This window comes from Staurois parvus, unplaced genomic scaffold, assembly GCF_062004578.1.
Source record: "Staurois parvus isolate SC_StPar_1 unplaced genomic scaffold, SC_StPar_1.0 ptg000101l, whole genome shotgun sequence".
NCBI classification, from domain to species: Eukaryota; Metazoa; Chordata; class Amphibia; order Anura; family Ranidae; genus Staurois; species Staurois parvus.
This window is the reverse complement of record NW_028317897.1, coordinates 1,327,501-1,342,843: the sequence shown is the minus strand read 5'-3', so window position 1 is coordinate 1,342,843 and position 15,343 is coordinate 1,327,501. Positions and strand designations below refer to the sequence as shown.

At 42.5% G+C, this 15,343-nt stretch overlaps 1 protein-coding gene across 1 annotated transcript in view; it reads right to left on the bottom strand.

Moving 5' to 3' along the window:
* The window catches only part of TMEM263 (transmembrane protein 263), a 36,248-nt gene that overhangs the window by 9,982 nt on the left and 10,923 nt on the right, over positions 1-15,343 (bottom strand). Inside the window, exon 2 of the mRNA XM_089671200.1 lies at positions 3,028-3,096. Coding sequence (XP_089527326.1) covers positions 3,028-3,091 — 64 coding nt within the window. The 5' untranslated portion in view covers positions 3,092-3,096. The remainder of the gene's footprint in view (positions 1-3,027; positions 3,097-15,343) is intronic.

The window sequence follows — 15,343 nt, the reverse complement described above, 5'->3', positions numbered from 1 at the left end:
TAAGATTCCCTGATGGCAAAAGCTTTATCATCCCACCATACAGACTTAAATGGAACCGGACAGAAGAGAAATAAGGGAGCTGGCTGTTACTGAAGCAGTAAGATCTGTCTGTCAAACTGCCTAACCATCGGAGTGTACAAGGGGTGAGATCCAGCAATCGACCAGCAGCAACTGTCCCCAACACTCCAACTAAAATGTCAAATTCTGCAAAAATAAGTACATTTACTATGCACCTAAAGAGCCAATTTTTCTTTTTTTTTGTGTTCCTCTGGCAGGAAATGGGACAAATATATACAGCAGTCAGGCTGACATTTCCCAAACATTCACTGCAGGTGAATCTCCTAGGTGTTGGTGGATTAATCATTGTAAATTAAAAACACAACCAGCAATTGTGTGGTGAATGTCACATTCACTGCTGTATACATATGCCACAAAGTATCAGGTTGCTGTGTCCTGCTGGGGAAATTCACCCTCTCTTTCTTCTGGAAACCATTGTCATTGGGACAAAGCGATGGGAATCCAGAATTAAAAACACAAAGTCCACCTGTATTTAAGGTGTAACATGTAACAAGTTCCTAAGCACCATCCCCCCCAACCTAGAGTCCCCCCTCCCTCTCGTGAGTCTGCAGGGGTTCCTCTCCCCACAGCCATAGTCACATTTAAAAGCACCACAACAGATGGATTTGTAGTCCACTGACCCTTCTAACTGAAAGCCCATACAGAAGTACGGGCAGAAAGCTGGAGGAAGTGTCTGCAGGAGCTTGACATTGCACCTGCAACCCTGTGATTGAGGGTGCAAGGCTGTGCAGGCCCAGGTGATAAAATAAATGCCCATTCCTCCCTCCTCCCCGAAACAGGAGATGAGGGGACACCTGTTCCAGTGACATCCAAGAAGAGATTACTGTTCCCTTTGGAGAAATTTCCTCCCACTTCCTTTGAATTTAGAATCTGCTGGCCCCTAAATTATTACAGAACACGGCAAGACTGAAGTGGTGCTTGACACCCAGGACTCACAGGAAGTGGGCTGATGATGCTGGACTTCATTCAGCCAAGTTGAGATCTGGTGCTGGTTTGCAAAACAGCTGGATTTATGACTGACAGTATCTACAACCAACGCCTCTTTTTTTTAAATTTTATTTTAGATAGAGTAGGGAGGGATGAAAAACCCAGTTGGCTTTTTTTTTGCCATCTGTGTCCCGCTTGGGAACTTCAACTTCTATGCTGAAGACGCAACAAGAAATCGTGCCAAAGTGTAATTTCCCTCCTTACATAGTTAGTCTGGCTGAAAAAAGACAAAAAAAGTCCATCCAGTTCAACCATAGGGAAAAAAAAAAAGGTTATAATCCTACACCCACAGTTGATCCAGAGGAAGGCAAAAAAAGAAAAAACCCAGCAAAGCATGATCCAATTTGCTCCTGCTGGGAAAAAAATTCTTTCCTGATCCCCCGAGAGGCAATCGGATATTCCCTGGATCAACTTTACCTATAAAATGTTATATCCAGTTATATTCTGTGTATCCAAGAAAGAATCCAGGACTTTAAAGCAATTCACGGAGCTGGCCAGAACCAACTGTTGAGGGAGTCTATTCCACATTTTCACAGCTCTCACTGTGAAGAAACCTTTCAGTGTTTGGAGATTAAATTTCTTTTCCTCCAGACGTAAAGAGTGCCCCCTTGTCCTCTGTGATGACCTCAGGGTGAATAGCTCTACACCGAGTTCACTATATGAACCACTGATGTATTTATACATGTTGATCATATCCCCCCTTAATCTCCTCTTCTCAAGAGAGAATAAATTCAGTTCCTCTAATCTTTCCTCATAGCTGAGCTCCTCCATGCCTCTTATCAGTTTGGTTGCCCTTCTCTGCACTTTCTCCAGTTCCCCAATGTTCTTGTTGTGAATTGGTGCCCAAAACTGAACTGCATATTCCAGATGAGGTCTTACTAATGATTTGTACCGGGGTAATATGATATCTCTCTCTCTGGAGTCTATACCTCTTTTAATACAAGAGAGGATTTTGCTCGCTTTAGAAACCGCAGCTTGGCATTGCATGCCATTATTAAGCTTGTGATCTACCAGAACTCCCAGATCCTTCTCCACCATTGATTCCCCCAGTTGTACCCCCTAGTATGTATGATGCATGCATATTCTTAGCCCCCAAGTGCAGAACCTTACATTTATCAACATTTTACCTCATTTGCCACATAGTTGCCCAATTAAACAGTGCATTGTGGTCCTATACTATTATCAACAGAACAGATGTCTCCATTGAAGGATTTACCCTCACCTCTAGATTGGATTTCCAAGAACTTAAAACATCACCTGAAAATATGACAGGCATGCTAACCTCTCACATATATTAAAAAAAGTTGCTATGACATACACTTTAAAATGATTAGTTCACTTAAAAATAAATGTGTATTTTTTGCAGGTAAAAAAAATGTGCATGTATTTTTTTTAGCCACCTACAGAGCATTGTACCCCCAATCAGTAGGTTGCAGGTGCAAAGTTAAACTTTCAGTACAGATCTACCCATACCTCCTGCACCGGCAGACAGTTAGGGCTCGTTTACACCATATATGCTAAAAAACTGATAGAAACTGATGCACAGATTTCATTTGCAGAGAAATCAATTTGCAGAGAAATCAATTTACATCAGTTTTCAAGCATGCTCCAATGATTTTATACACGTTGCAGATTCCTGCGCAGAAACAATCTGCACGTGATACCAGTGTTGTGGTGTGAACAGGACACATAGAGAACATTTGATTTCATTGTGTGGCTGCTGCATTATTAACACGTTACACCCTGAATAGGTTTTTACATGTAACATGTTACTAAGGTGAACTTAACCTTTAAACTCTATAGAAAGCATCCTCCTGATTCACACTTCTTAACACCAACTGTACAGTGGACACTCCCCCCACCCACAAAGGAAACTTGCGAAACTGCACATCATTTTAGTCCCATCATAACACAGGCCAAAAGGGAAAAAGGATAATCCCTAAGAGTAAGAATTGCAATTACCCTCTGGTGCCTCCTCCCGAAGATAAGCAGGAACCTCTTCTTCTGATTGCTGCGTCTGATTCATGGTGCCTACAACATAAACACAGTTCTTGTAATTATACACAGCGATAAATCATATGGCAAAAAGTATATATAGAACGGTTCTGTACTCCGACCATTGTAGGCCACAGAGCAACACTATGCAAAATGTTACAAAGATGTTAAGACATATCTGCTAGCACAGAGATGACCCCAGAGACTCAGAACACAGTCTGTTTTCTTCTGCAGTAGTCTGGAGGAAAGACAAACACAAATAACCTTTTACTGCAAACTAGGTTTTGGCAAATATTTTTTAATCTAAACCCTTGCCTAAAAGTAATCTTTGTTGTGCCTTTCACATATTTATATGTAACTGTTCTATATTTTGATTACCCTTTTTCATATACAGATACAGTAGATTGCGTGCTACCTCTAGCAGTCATGTGCATATAGGAAAAATATGATTAGCAAGGTAATTGGATGTGGCTTACAGCAAAACCATAAAAAAATGCGGCAAATCACGTTTATAAGCATTTGAAATTTTTTTTTTTTTTTTTTTAACTCTTTCAGTCCAGAGCCTTTTTTCCCATCATGAAAAATGCATGCAAAGTGTTTTCAAGGTACTCAGATGGACAAAACACTGAACACAGGATGTTCCTAGCAAGCTTGTCACACATTGTAATGACCAATTCCCACTCAGACCTCTCCCACCCTTGGAAACAAAAGATATGTTAATGACCATTCACATCTCAAATTTCTCATGAAGACCCCCTGCCAGGTGACCTTAATGACTCCTCCACCAGACACCTTTCCCACCCTTGGAAACAAAAGAAGTGTTATTGAGCAACTCACACCTAAGCTAATCTCAACACGTACTGCTGTCTCTGCTTCTACTCTCTGTATTTCTCTGAAACAGTCGGAAATAGTTAATAATTTACCACTTTTCAGTGCATTCTGGGCATTTGGGAGGTTCTCCTGTGCTTATCTTTAAAAAACATTTCTAAAACGCAAAACACGCATAAACGTGTCATGCAAATGCGGCTAAACAGACCTTATTTTATCCTAAGTTTTCCAGCAGTCAGTTTTCATCGTTCAGAAGTGTCCCGTGTACATGGGGCCTTAGGCTGGGTTATCTTTAAAAAAAAGAAACCACACTTGCGTGCCCTGCAAATCCAGCGTTGGTCCGCTGTGATCCACCACTCCATGCTGCAAACTGGATCCAGTCCATCTTTTGTTCCAATGTCTTTGGAAGCCAGCTGACTTTTCCTGGTTCAGGCAGCCAGTTTCTGATGAAGCACTGCCTTCGTACTGAAGCGGATGCCTCCTCAGATATGTGACATATGTATATCCCAGGATGCTTCAGAAGCAGAGGCGATGTCATTCTTGCCTAGGCAAGAATGTCGTCAGAGGACTGGCAGAGATGCAAATACCTCTGGATTGAGGGAACATTCGAACTGCCTCACCTGGCGATGGACCTTGAGCCCTCTTCAGGTGCTTCAACAAAATAGAGGCTAGGTTCTCCTCTGCCCAGGACAAGAATCCTTCTGTCACCCTCATCAAACTGGGACTCCTTATGCTCCACTGGACGTGATGTTCTTTCATTACCTTCTCAAAAACTCACAGGACTCAATCAACTGCACTCAATTCTCTCCAATTTGAAGACTCTGGCTTTGCTCTAGGACCACTGAACTTGAGCTATTTGACCCTCCAGATGAGCTTACCAGCCCCAACAGCTTGCATCTGTGGCAATTCTTTGTGAAACTGGTCAAGTTCATGTAACTTCCTCTGTCAGATGAATGGGGGTCCTGCATCACCACAGAGTTTGTTTTATTCTTGCATGAACCCTGATTAGAATGTCTAGAGTCTCTTTGAAACCATCTCAAAATATCAAAAGAAATAATTGTAGAAGTCTCTGATGCAGTCCTTCCCAATGCACTACTGGAATGGAGACCATCATTAGGCCCACTGCCACCATAATGTCCCTTACAGACACTGCTAAGATCATCTGGTAGAAATTCAACTTTTAGATTTTTTTTCTTCCAGAAGAAAAAAAAACATTTTTCCCCCTGAAACTTAGGGTGTAGCCCAGAAATCTTGCCATCTGAGATGTGATATGGTTTGAATTTTCTAGATTGATAACCCAACCTAATGCCGCAGCCATTCTTGCGTGAACTGAAGATTCCACTTCAACTGGTCCTGTGTGGGAGCGATGGGCAGGAAATCGCTGAGGTAAGAGACTATTGAAAAGGCTTTTAGCCTTAGGAGGGGCTAAGGCTTCCCCTAAGATCTTTGTAAAAATCTTTGCAGCCAATGGAAGTCTGAAGGGGAGGACTCTGTACTGAAAGTGATGAAACCTCTGGCCCATCTCCACCACTAAATGTAGAAACTCGAGCAGCCAGATCGATAGGAACATGAAGGTATGTGCATCCTTCTAAATAAGATTAACCATAGAACACTGATTGGAGAAGTTGCCTGAAAAAAAAAAAAAAAAAAAAAAAAAAATTGGACTCCTTTCGAAAACCTCCTGCACCTCTATCCAGGGCCTTGGTCTGCAGAACACAACATAGAAAAAGCAAGCAGAACAAAGTGCCCTTAACAGCCCAACACCCACAGTGCTCCAACCATCAGCCACAGTATATAGTCATCCTAAGGCCAACACCAAGAAGCCCCAGATGACCGCCATACAGAATAGTGTAAAGTAAGCAGGCAATAAACCACCTCAGGATTTCCTGTGAAGAGCTGGTGCCAGAAAAGCCTACATCCGCTAAAGCCAGAGGAGCAGAAGGATCCATAGCAACAACATGGCGCAACCACAGCCTTTGTTAGGAGCGCTTGCTGCAAAACACTAGATACAAAAAATGCTCTTCTCTGCCAGTGTCGCATGTGAGATCCTGAACCACAGCCTCCAGTGCGTCATGTTGATGCCACCTCGCCTGGAGAGGTGCCACTGCGTTTTCTGGCCAACTAGCATGGAACACAGAAGCTCGGCTCCCCCATGAGATAGACTGCAATACCCGTCAGAGAACATACAGCACAGCGACATCCTGGAGGGCAGCTAGCAACAGGGAAGCATATTATAAGTACAGACCATCACCAGGTATCAAAAACAGAGAACCCCACAATTGCACCTACTCAAAGAGGGGATTTGTGAAGGGGGGGGGGCACCACACCATAAGAGACAAGCAGCCTATAAAACAAGCTAAAGCCAACGGTTCCCACAACATATCTCCTCTTTCCAGGAGGAAACACTAAAACTGAAGTAGAGGGCCATTAACTCTTTAACAACAACGTGTTTCCTGTCTGGTGGGAGGTGCTCTATGTCTCATGGACTGTCCTGAAAAAAATCCCAGGACTGGATGAACAGAAATAGAAATCTCCAGGCAGGTATAATGGTTCTCATATATACTTTTCATCTACATATTTAGCAGTGTGCTTGAAGTTAATCTTCAAAACTAAAAAAGGTACACACCAGAGGTACATATTGGTAATCCAGCATGGTGAGAAATGTCTATAAATATTACAAATGGTGACTTGAAGGGATGATTTTACATGCTACATAAAAGTAAAACAGGCGATTGAGCGAGGTTCCAGCTATGAGCAGCTCATGTCAGAACTTGCCTGTAAGCCTCTGGGGCCTTTGTGTAACTCCATCTTCTAGTCACAGACCAATAAGGCATGATGGGTATAGTAGCTAAAGTAAATGCAGAGATCAAGAAAGATCAAGTCCTACCAAGATCTAATTGTTAATGTTAGGCTAGTAAAGCCTCATGCACACTGGATGTTTTTGAAGCTGCTCTTAGGGGTGTCTGGCGTTTGTTTATTTTTCCTTCGCCTTTAAATGCCTCTGCGTCTTATGCAGCCCATAGATGGGTCGAAAATCGGCCGATTTTTCGGCCGAAAATAAAATCGGCCGATTTTCGGATTGTTAGTGGGCTAATTGTTCAGCCGTTTTTCGGTATTTTGGCAGATTTTTTTTATCGGTAAAGTTGGGAAAAAAATCGGCCGATCTTGCTGATCGGCCAATTTTCGTGGCAATTATGGGCAAATCGGCCGATCTTTTTACCGATAAAAAAAAAATCTGTGCATGAGCAGTGACCTGCAAGAAGAGGAGGAAGAGGAGGAAGAAGAGGAAGAAGAGGAGGAAGAAGAGGAAGAAGAGGAAGAAGAGGAGGAAGAAGAGGAAGAAGAGGAGGAAGAAGAGGAGGAGGAAGAGGAGGAGGAAGAGGAGGAGGAAGAGGAGGAGGAAGAGGAGGAGGAAGAGGAGGAGGAAGAGGAGGAGGAAGAGGAGGAGGAAGAGGAGGAGGAAGAAGAGGAAGAAGAGGAAGAATTCCAGTCCGGCAAAAAGTGTCCCTGCAGAGAGCTCCGCTATTTCTTTGACAGTTCCTTGACATTTATAGCGGTTGCAACAATGTATCTATTTGTTTCCGAATAAAAACATCTGTATCCTAAATGGATACAAATAGATACATTGTTGCAACCGCTATAAATGTCAAAGAACTGTCAAGGAAATAGCGGAGCTCTCTGCAGGGACACTTTTTGCCGGCTGTAGAAGGGAGGAAAATCGGCCGATTTTTTTTACCATTCCTGGTAACGTCGGCCTCTTGAACGACCGATTTTTCATTTTTTTTAAAGAAAAATCGGCCGGTTTTCTCCCTATCTATGGCCTGCATTAGCCTTTATGTCCATCCATGCATTTAGGCTGGCCATATATTATATAATTTTCTTGAGATTTTTGGTTTAGATTTACCAAAAACCATATAATAGGAGGTCAAAGCTAACAACACTTTCAATTGTATCCAATTAGGCAAGATCTTGCACTACGGGGTTGAAGGTAAATCTAAAGGAAATTGGGCAGAAAAAAATTGTATAGTGTATGTCTAGCCTTAGAGACAGAAAAAAAAAAAAAAAAAAAAACCACTGACAGTGTGTCCGGAAGCAGAGTTTTGGCAGGAAAAAAAAAAAAAAAGAAGCTTGATGCATATAAACACGCCACAACGCTACGTGCGTTTAGGACGAATGTTAATTTCAATGGCCAGAATAAATTATACTGGGCAAGTAAATTCATAACACCCAAGTGCTTGACGTGCCTAAATGCATTTTAGCAGAAAAAAACGCTTGTAAATGCATATAAACACCTCTTCCAAGAGGGAAGGTATCTAGAACAGATAGCAATAACGTCCAGCGTGCATAAGGCCTAAGCAGTATTGTCGGCCCTGTCAAAATACACCTCCCCATGATGTTATGTAATTGAGGAAAGGGAAAAGTAATGTCATAGTGCAGCAGGGCTGATAACATATCCTGAGATTTAAGTGCAGCAGAGGCTGGGTTACACTGGAAATTTTTTTTATTTTATATATATATATATATATATATATATATATATATATATATATATATATATATTCTGCCAATACATGTTTTAATGGACTTCACCCCTAGAGCAGAATGGAGTGATTAATCCTAAACATTCTGTAGATGACAAGTTCTGATTTCACAATGACTTCACTTCGCGCTTGCTTGTTCCAGGTCAGTGGCTTAAAGCATGAAGGCCTCCATTTGTGCCGGAGTACCAGGTCCCCTCAGGGCACGTTCACATTATTGCATGTGGCAGCACACGCTAAAATGCACATTGCCACAATCCATAGCAAGGCATCTGCTCTTTGTGAAAGGCATTACGGTGCAATTCATTGTGATGGGAACCTCAATACATTGTAGAGCTTAGTGCAATGCACATACCATGCATTGTGCATGCATTTCATTCGTTGTGATGTTTTGGCAATCTATTCATAAAGAATGGGTCACCTCAATACAATGCACGCTAACATATGCCATAACGCAGTGAACTGGTTGAAGCACACACCGCAATGGATCACTTTGGTGTGAATAAAGCATCAGACTCTGGGACAACCCTGACAATATTTCTGTAAACTGAAGGGCAAGAGCTTTTAATTGAAGACAACAGTGCGCAGTTCTCACCAATGCATTTTTTGAGTGGTGCATTTTGAGAAAATCCCGCTGGCCGCAGTTTCGCCTTTGTGTTGCCTTTCTGTCCCTGTGAGTGAGCTTCTAACAGGAGGAATGGCACTGTGTGTATTTCACATGCCTTTCAAAACACACACAGCTGCACATGACAAATCAAGCACTGCTCAAAAAGCTGCACCCCAACTTCAATGCTTGCCTAGGGAACAGTGAAAGCACTTTTCCTGTACTTACCTGCTCCTCGTCTCCCCTGGCAGACGGCATTCCCGCCATTCTCTGGCAGTGGACTGTTTCCTAGCATCCTCATGTCAAATGCAGGGCTATGGGTCCTGCATCACTCTTAATGAGGCCAAGGGAACTGAGACTAGGGTGCAGGGGAGAAGAGGTGCCAGGACAGTCTAGCAGCATGGAGGAGCCCGCTAGAGCACACATCTGGCAAGTAAAACTGCCCTAGACGCAAATGAGCACTTAAAGTTCTTGTAAAGGCTCAAGGTTTCTGTGTGTGGCAGCCCCCCTAACACTAACCTAAGCCCCATCCCAATCCAGCGATGTCCACAAGAGCCTCGGTTCTGTGAGGACTCTCACTCCCGATTGTCAATTACAGCCAGCGAGCCAAACAGAAGAGGGAGGGGGTGGGGCTGAACCACAACTCTGTGTGTGAATGGATATGCAGAGCCATGCCTCGGGAGAGAGTCTGCTCGGGTGCCCCCACAGCAAGCTGCTTGTAGTGGAGCACCCGACAGAAGGGAGGGACCAGGAGTGCCGACGGGGACCTGAGAAGAGAAGGATCTGGGCTGCTTTGTGCACAGAGCAGGTAAGTATAAACATGTTTGTTATTTAACCATTTGATGCCCTCCCATGTGCCCACAGGGGCACACACCCGGCAATCTCCATGATCGCTGCGTCCTACGGACACAGCTGATCACGTGAGGTGGTAAAAGGCCAATCACAGTGGCCTTTTACCACGTGATCAGCGGTGTCCAATGACACAGCAGATCACCAGTAAATGCAGTTGCTGGTTATCGGCTGCACTTTCCTCACGCTGGCAATTGTCGGAGGAGGGATCGGCACCGATGATCAGTGCCCTAATGATCGGTGCCCAGCAGTGCCACCCACCAGCGCCACCTCATCAGTGCTGCCCCATCAACGCACATCAGTGAAGGAGAAAAATTACCTGTTTGCTAAATTTTATAATAGAAAATAAAGAATGCTTTTTTTTCATAATTTTTGCTCTGTTTTTGTTTATAGCGCAAAAAATAAAACACCCAACAGCGAGTACATACCACCAAAAGAAAACTGTGTGTGTGAAAAAAAAAAAAAAAGATAAAAATTTCCTATGGATACAGTGTTGCATGACCGCGCAATTGTCACTCAAAATTGCAACAGCACTGAAAGCTGAAAATTGGCCTGGGCAGAAAGGGGGTATAAGTGCCTGGTAGGCAAGTGATTAAAAAAAAAAAAACCCACAAGACTTTAGTATCACTTTAACGTTTGCAGTGCTGGTGCAGCGATTCTGCAAGGGTGAATTTTCACTTTTTCTGAAATTCAGCTTTAAAATCTACATGCGATACATTACACTGGGAAAATATTAAAACTGCCTACATTTTTGAAAAAAGTGTAATCAGGTTCAGCATGTCCGGGGTCTCAAATGACCTGCACTAAGAAATAAGTGGCTCCTACTGTAGACTAAATACTGCCTGCCTGACATGCTGATCTAATAGGTTTAGTAATCACAAATCACTGAGGGCACTATAAATGCATGTATGCCGGTATACGTTGTGTGTACGCGCGGGGAGGTGCAGTGCCATGCATTGTGATGCATACATACATACCTGTTGTGAACAGGGCACATAGAAAACAATTGTTTCCTAGATGCCCTTCCATTGATCTATGCAGATCAAGGGGCACGGTATGAATGAGCTCGGACCCAAAACAAATATATAGATCATTCACTCAGACTTCCTAATATGCATGCCTTTGCGTCAAGGACTCTGGAAATGCTAATGTCAGTAACAACCAGGCAAGGAAGTCAAAAGTAATCCAAGCCTCCATTTCCTTTGTATCTAAAGCCAAACCCTTTCACCCCTACTTTATACAAAGTACCACGTTGGATAGCATAGGGAACGGTTAAAAAACCCTCATCAGTTATTTTTTTGGTCCCATTCAAGAAATTTCCCCTCAAATCCTGTCCTGTAGACACAGCAGGAAGAGGATCTCTCTCCTTAGTGAGGTAAATCCCCTCGCAGACAGTTTTCACCAGAACATGTGCCATTGTTGGAAAAATTCCAATCTATTCTTGTGGCAACCCAAACATTTTTATTTTACCTCGCTTTCAGTCCTAGGGACAATGGGTCACCAGGAGATTTAAAAAAAAAAAAAAAAAAAAAAGGGGGAGGCTGACAATCTCTGCAGCAGGGACACAGTCCACAAAAACTTGACAGGGGTTCTAATCCCTCTAACTCCTCACTATTCCATTGAAAACTAAAGCAAAGAGTTTTCCATTTTTTTTTAAAAAAGTATTTATTTTTTATTTTTTTTTTAGAGCTATGCGTATGTGTAGTGGTTCTTGGTGCATTGAAAGGCATTTTCAAATTTAGAATTTGGATTGGATAGGGTTAACAGCCATTGACCAAGGCATGTTAATACCGGTTGCCATTCCATGTTACATGTGTTTTGATGCACTGACTTCTAATGGGCATCCCAACAAAATAAAAACAAAAAAAAGCAAACAGATCAGACATGTTGTATTTGTAATAGTACATTGCAGTTCAGTGCTGACAGGGAAACAGACTACCTATATTTTGGGGACCACGACACGTGTTTTAGGGTATTAAAACGCAACAGTGTAATTGGGCCCTTAGGGCTCATTGACGCAGGTGCGGAGCCCCATACAGTATGAAGGGCCAGTTGTTCATCTTCTTCTATTAGCGTGTAGCGGTCTGTATCAATGAATGGATACGCCTTGGCTGCATGGCCTCACCCACACAGCTCAGTTTGATATGTATACAGGGACCGGTGCAGAGCTCCCAACAAAGAGCCTGTACAGCCCATGTGAATGAGCCCTAAAGAGTATTAAATGTAAACTGAAAAAAAGAAGTACAACAAATAAAAATAATGCAAAAAAAAAGCGCAGCATAAAAGTCTAATTGTCTCAAATAGTTCCAAAGATTCCTACGGACTAAAAATAACTCCCATGTGTACTATCTCAGAGCAAGTTCCAATCCCGCAGTCGGAAAGCTGCTGTGCTATTGTGCAAATCATAATTCCAACGAGTGAGACGGCAGCAGACAAAGTTTACACTCCGCTTCCAGCTCTGTGTTCTGATAATATCATGTTTTGAAGTCATCGGCTGAACAAAAGCTCTGTAGAAAGGGAGGCGGCCCAGCTCAGCAGCACAGGGAGGCTTTTCTTCTATCCAGTGACGTGGCAGAGACTTAAACCTGATCCCTGGCTGGCTGGAAGCTCTGCCACGCTTTACAGCAACACTTCCATGTCATCCCCAGAGATCAGGAACTATTTACCTCCCTCTACCTACACACACCCATACATGTGGCAGGAAGATTCCCCCCCCCCCCCACAACCAGAAATAACTCCTCTGCAAAGCCTAGCATGGTGGAAGGAGTTTGGATCATGACAAATGCTCACAAGTAACTGAGGATGGTGCTATACTGATTAAAGGGGATCTAGCCATATAAAAAAAAAAAAAAAAAAAAAAAAAAAAAAAAAAAAAAAGAAGGGCAGAAATCAGCCACCTCAGATGGAACTATTGTACAAAAGGTGGCTTTTTAACTTATTATTTACAAAGAAAGCCTTAAAAATCACAAGCAATAATAAAAAAAAAACAAAACAAAAAAAAAAAACACCCACAAGTTAATGAGGACTTTAACATGTACTACCTGGGAGGGTTCAAACAACCTCGGTTCACACCTAAGCGTTTTCTGCATTTTGCAGAAACGCAGTACAGTCCATTTAACATGATTTCCTATGGGACATGTTCACATCTCCGCGTTTTCACCCAGTGCGTTTTTTGGAAAGGGTCAAGGACTTTTTTGAAAGCAAAAAAAAATTAAAAAAAAAAAAAAAAAAAAAAAAATTGTGTTTTTGGTTCTATAGACTTCAATGGAAACACTGCAGAAAAGCATGTAGTGCATTTTTGCGGTTTAAATCTGCCTAGCAACAAGAATTTTTTTTTTTTTTAAATAAAAAAAAAAAAAAAAAAAAAAATCACAAAACAAATAAAAAACGCAGCAAAATCATGGCAAAAACGCAGGTGCAAACACGCAAAACACAATGCAGAAACGGGGCAGACGCAACCTGCATAGATGTGAACCTAGCCTAAGATAGGACAGGGCTACACAGTGCATTCCAACATCAGTCACATTCATTAGATAGGTTTGACTGCAGGCAGCTCTAGGCATGCATGAGATATAGATCGCAGCAGAGAATACGCAGCATAGCTTGTATTATCACACACACACACACACACACACACACACACACACACACATTGAAGGAGAAAAAAGTGAATGTCCTTGCATGGCCTAGGCAGAGTCCAGACTTAAATGAGAAGTTCACCTTTTGTAACATGTTACACCCATATTCAGGATGTAATGATTGAACCGTCCCTCGCAACCCCATCCCCATTGTGACAGCTAGTGGGGGATCTTTTCCTGCCAACTAGCTGTCACAATTAAAAAAAAAAAAAAAAAAAAGTGGCCGTGCGGGACTCCGCCTGGCCGTGTCACTCATTCATAGTATATTGTGAATGGGAAAACTACAAGTCCTGGCAACCTTTGCGGCTGTTGGCTTGTAGTTTCCCATGAACTACCAAGCTGCCGTGGTAGTTCATTGAGCCTTCCTGTCAGCAAGGATCTGCTTGCCCATACAGGATGTACAAGCAGGCAGACAGACAGGTCAGGGGGAGATTTGCCTGGCACCAGCGATCAGCTAATTGCTGGTGCCAGGATTCAGAGGTTCCAGAAACAAAAAAAAATTAATATATGAACTTTTTTTTGCAGGTAAAAAAAAAAAATATGTGCATTTACTTTTTTTGTGAAAAGATGAACTTGTCCTTTAAACCCCATTGAACATCTGTGGAATGACTTAAAGGACTGCAGTCCACAAACAGTCACCATCGAATTTAACTGAGCTTGAGCAGTTCTGCAAAGAAGAGTAGGCAAACAGTGCAAAGTATAGATGTGCAAAGTTAGTAGAGACATCCCAACAGACTAAAGGCTGGAATGGAATTAAAGCAAAATGTGGTTCAACAAAATACTGACACAAGGGGGTGATCCTTTTTCCCAACTCAGTGATTCTGTGTTTGATTTTGTTTTATTTTTTTTCTGACATGTTGGGGTTTTATCTATCACTTGAATGTTATAAGTTGCGTTGAGTAAATACAGCTGGCTAAAACAAAACCTGTCTGTTTTCATGTGATTATTTTAAGGGGGGGGGGGGGATTCGTTTCTATCAGAGTGATTTGATTTAAATCACGATTGAAATCACTAGTCAGTAAGGCTTGATTTAAATCATAGTTTTCTACATAGACTAATTATTGCTGGTATAACTTTAATATGCAAGTAGATGAAGATTTTTAGAATAACTTTTCATATTAGTTTTTTTATCCCCAGTTTAATAGGTTAATCATTCATATTTGGACAACTTTTCTGCTGTACTTAGGAAGGAGAAAAATAATCATTACCTTAATAATAACAATTTAAATAGGTTTATTCATCTGAAACAATAACATTACAGCATATGGTATTTGCTTAAACAAACATTCATGTTTGGTAACTAATTTGGCTAAACAAAATACCGTATTTTTCGCTCCATAAGACGCACTTTTTTCCCCCCCAAAAAAGGGGGGAAAATGTCAGTGCGTCTTATGGAGCGAATATGGAGTGGCCGGTCCGGTATTACCACCACCGCGTCAGAATACCGGGCCGGCCGCTCAGCTCTGCAGCGGGACCTTACCTGTTGATCTATCCAGCGGCGCGCTGTTTTCCCGGCTTCTGTAGTGTGGGCGCTCGGCTTGACAGCCGGGTGCCAAATGCGCATGCGCAAGAAGCAGTGCTATTTGTGAATGGTAAGGCGGCACCTTGGACACATAACAGGTCCCAGAAGCCACCGGACCAATCACAAAGCGCAGCGCTTCTCGCTCATGCGCACTGGGTACCTGGCTGTCAAGCAGAGCGCCCACACTACAGAAGCCGGGAAGACAGCGCGCGGATGGATAGAGGAACAGGTAAGGTCCCGCTGCAGAGCGGACACTAATTAAAGAACAACTCCGCGGAAGAGCGGGTACCTGTCAAATTCAGGT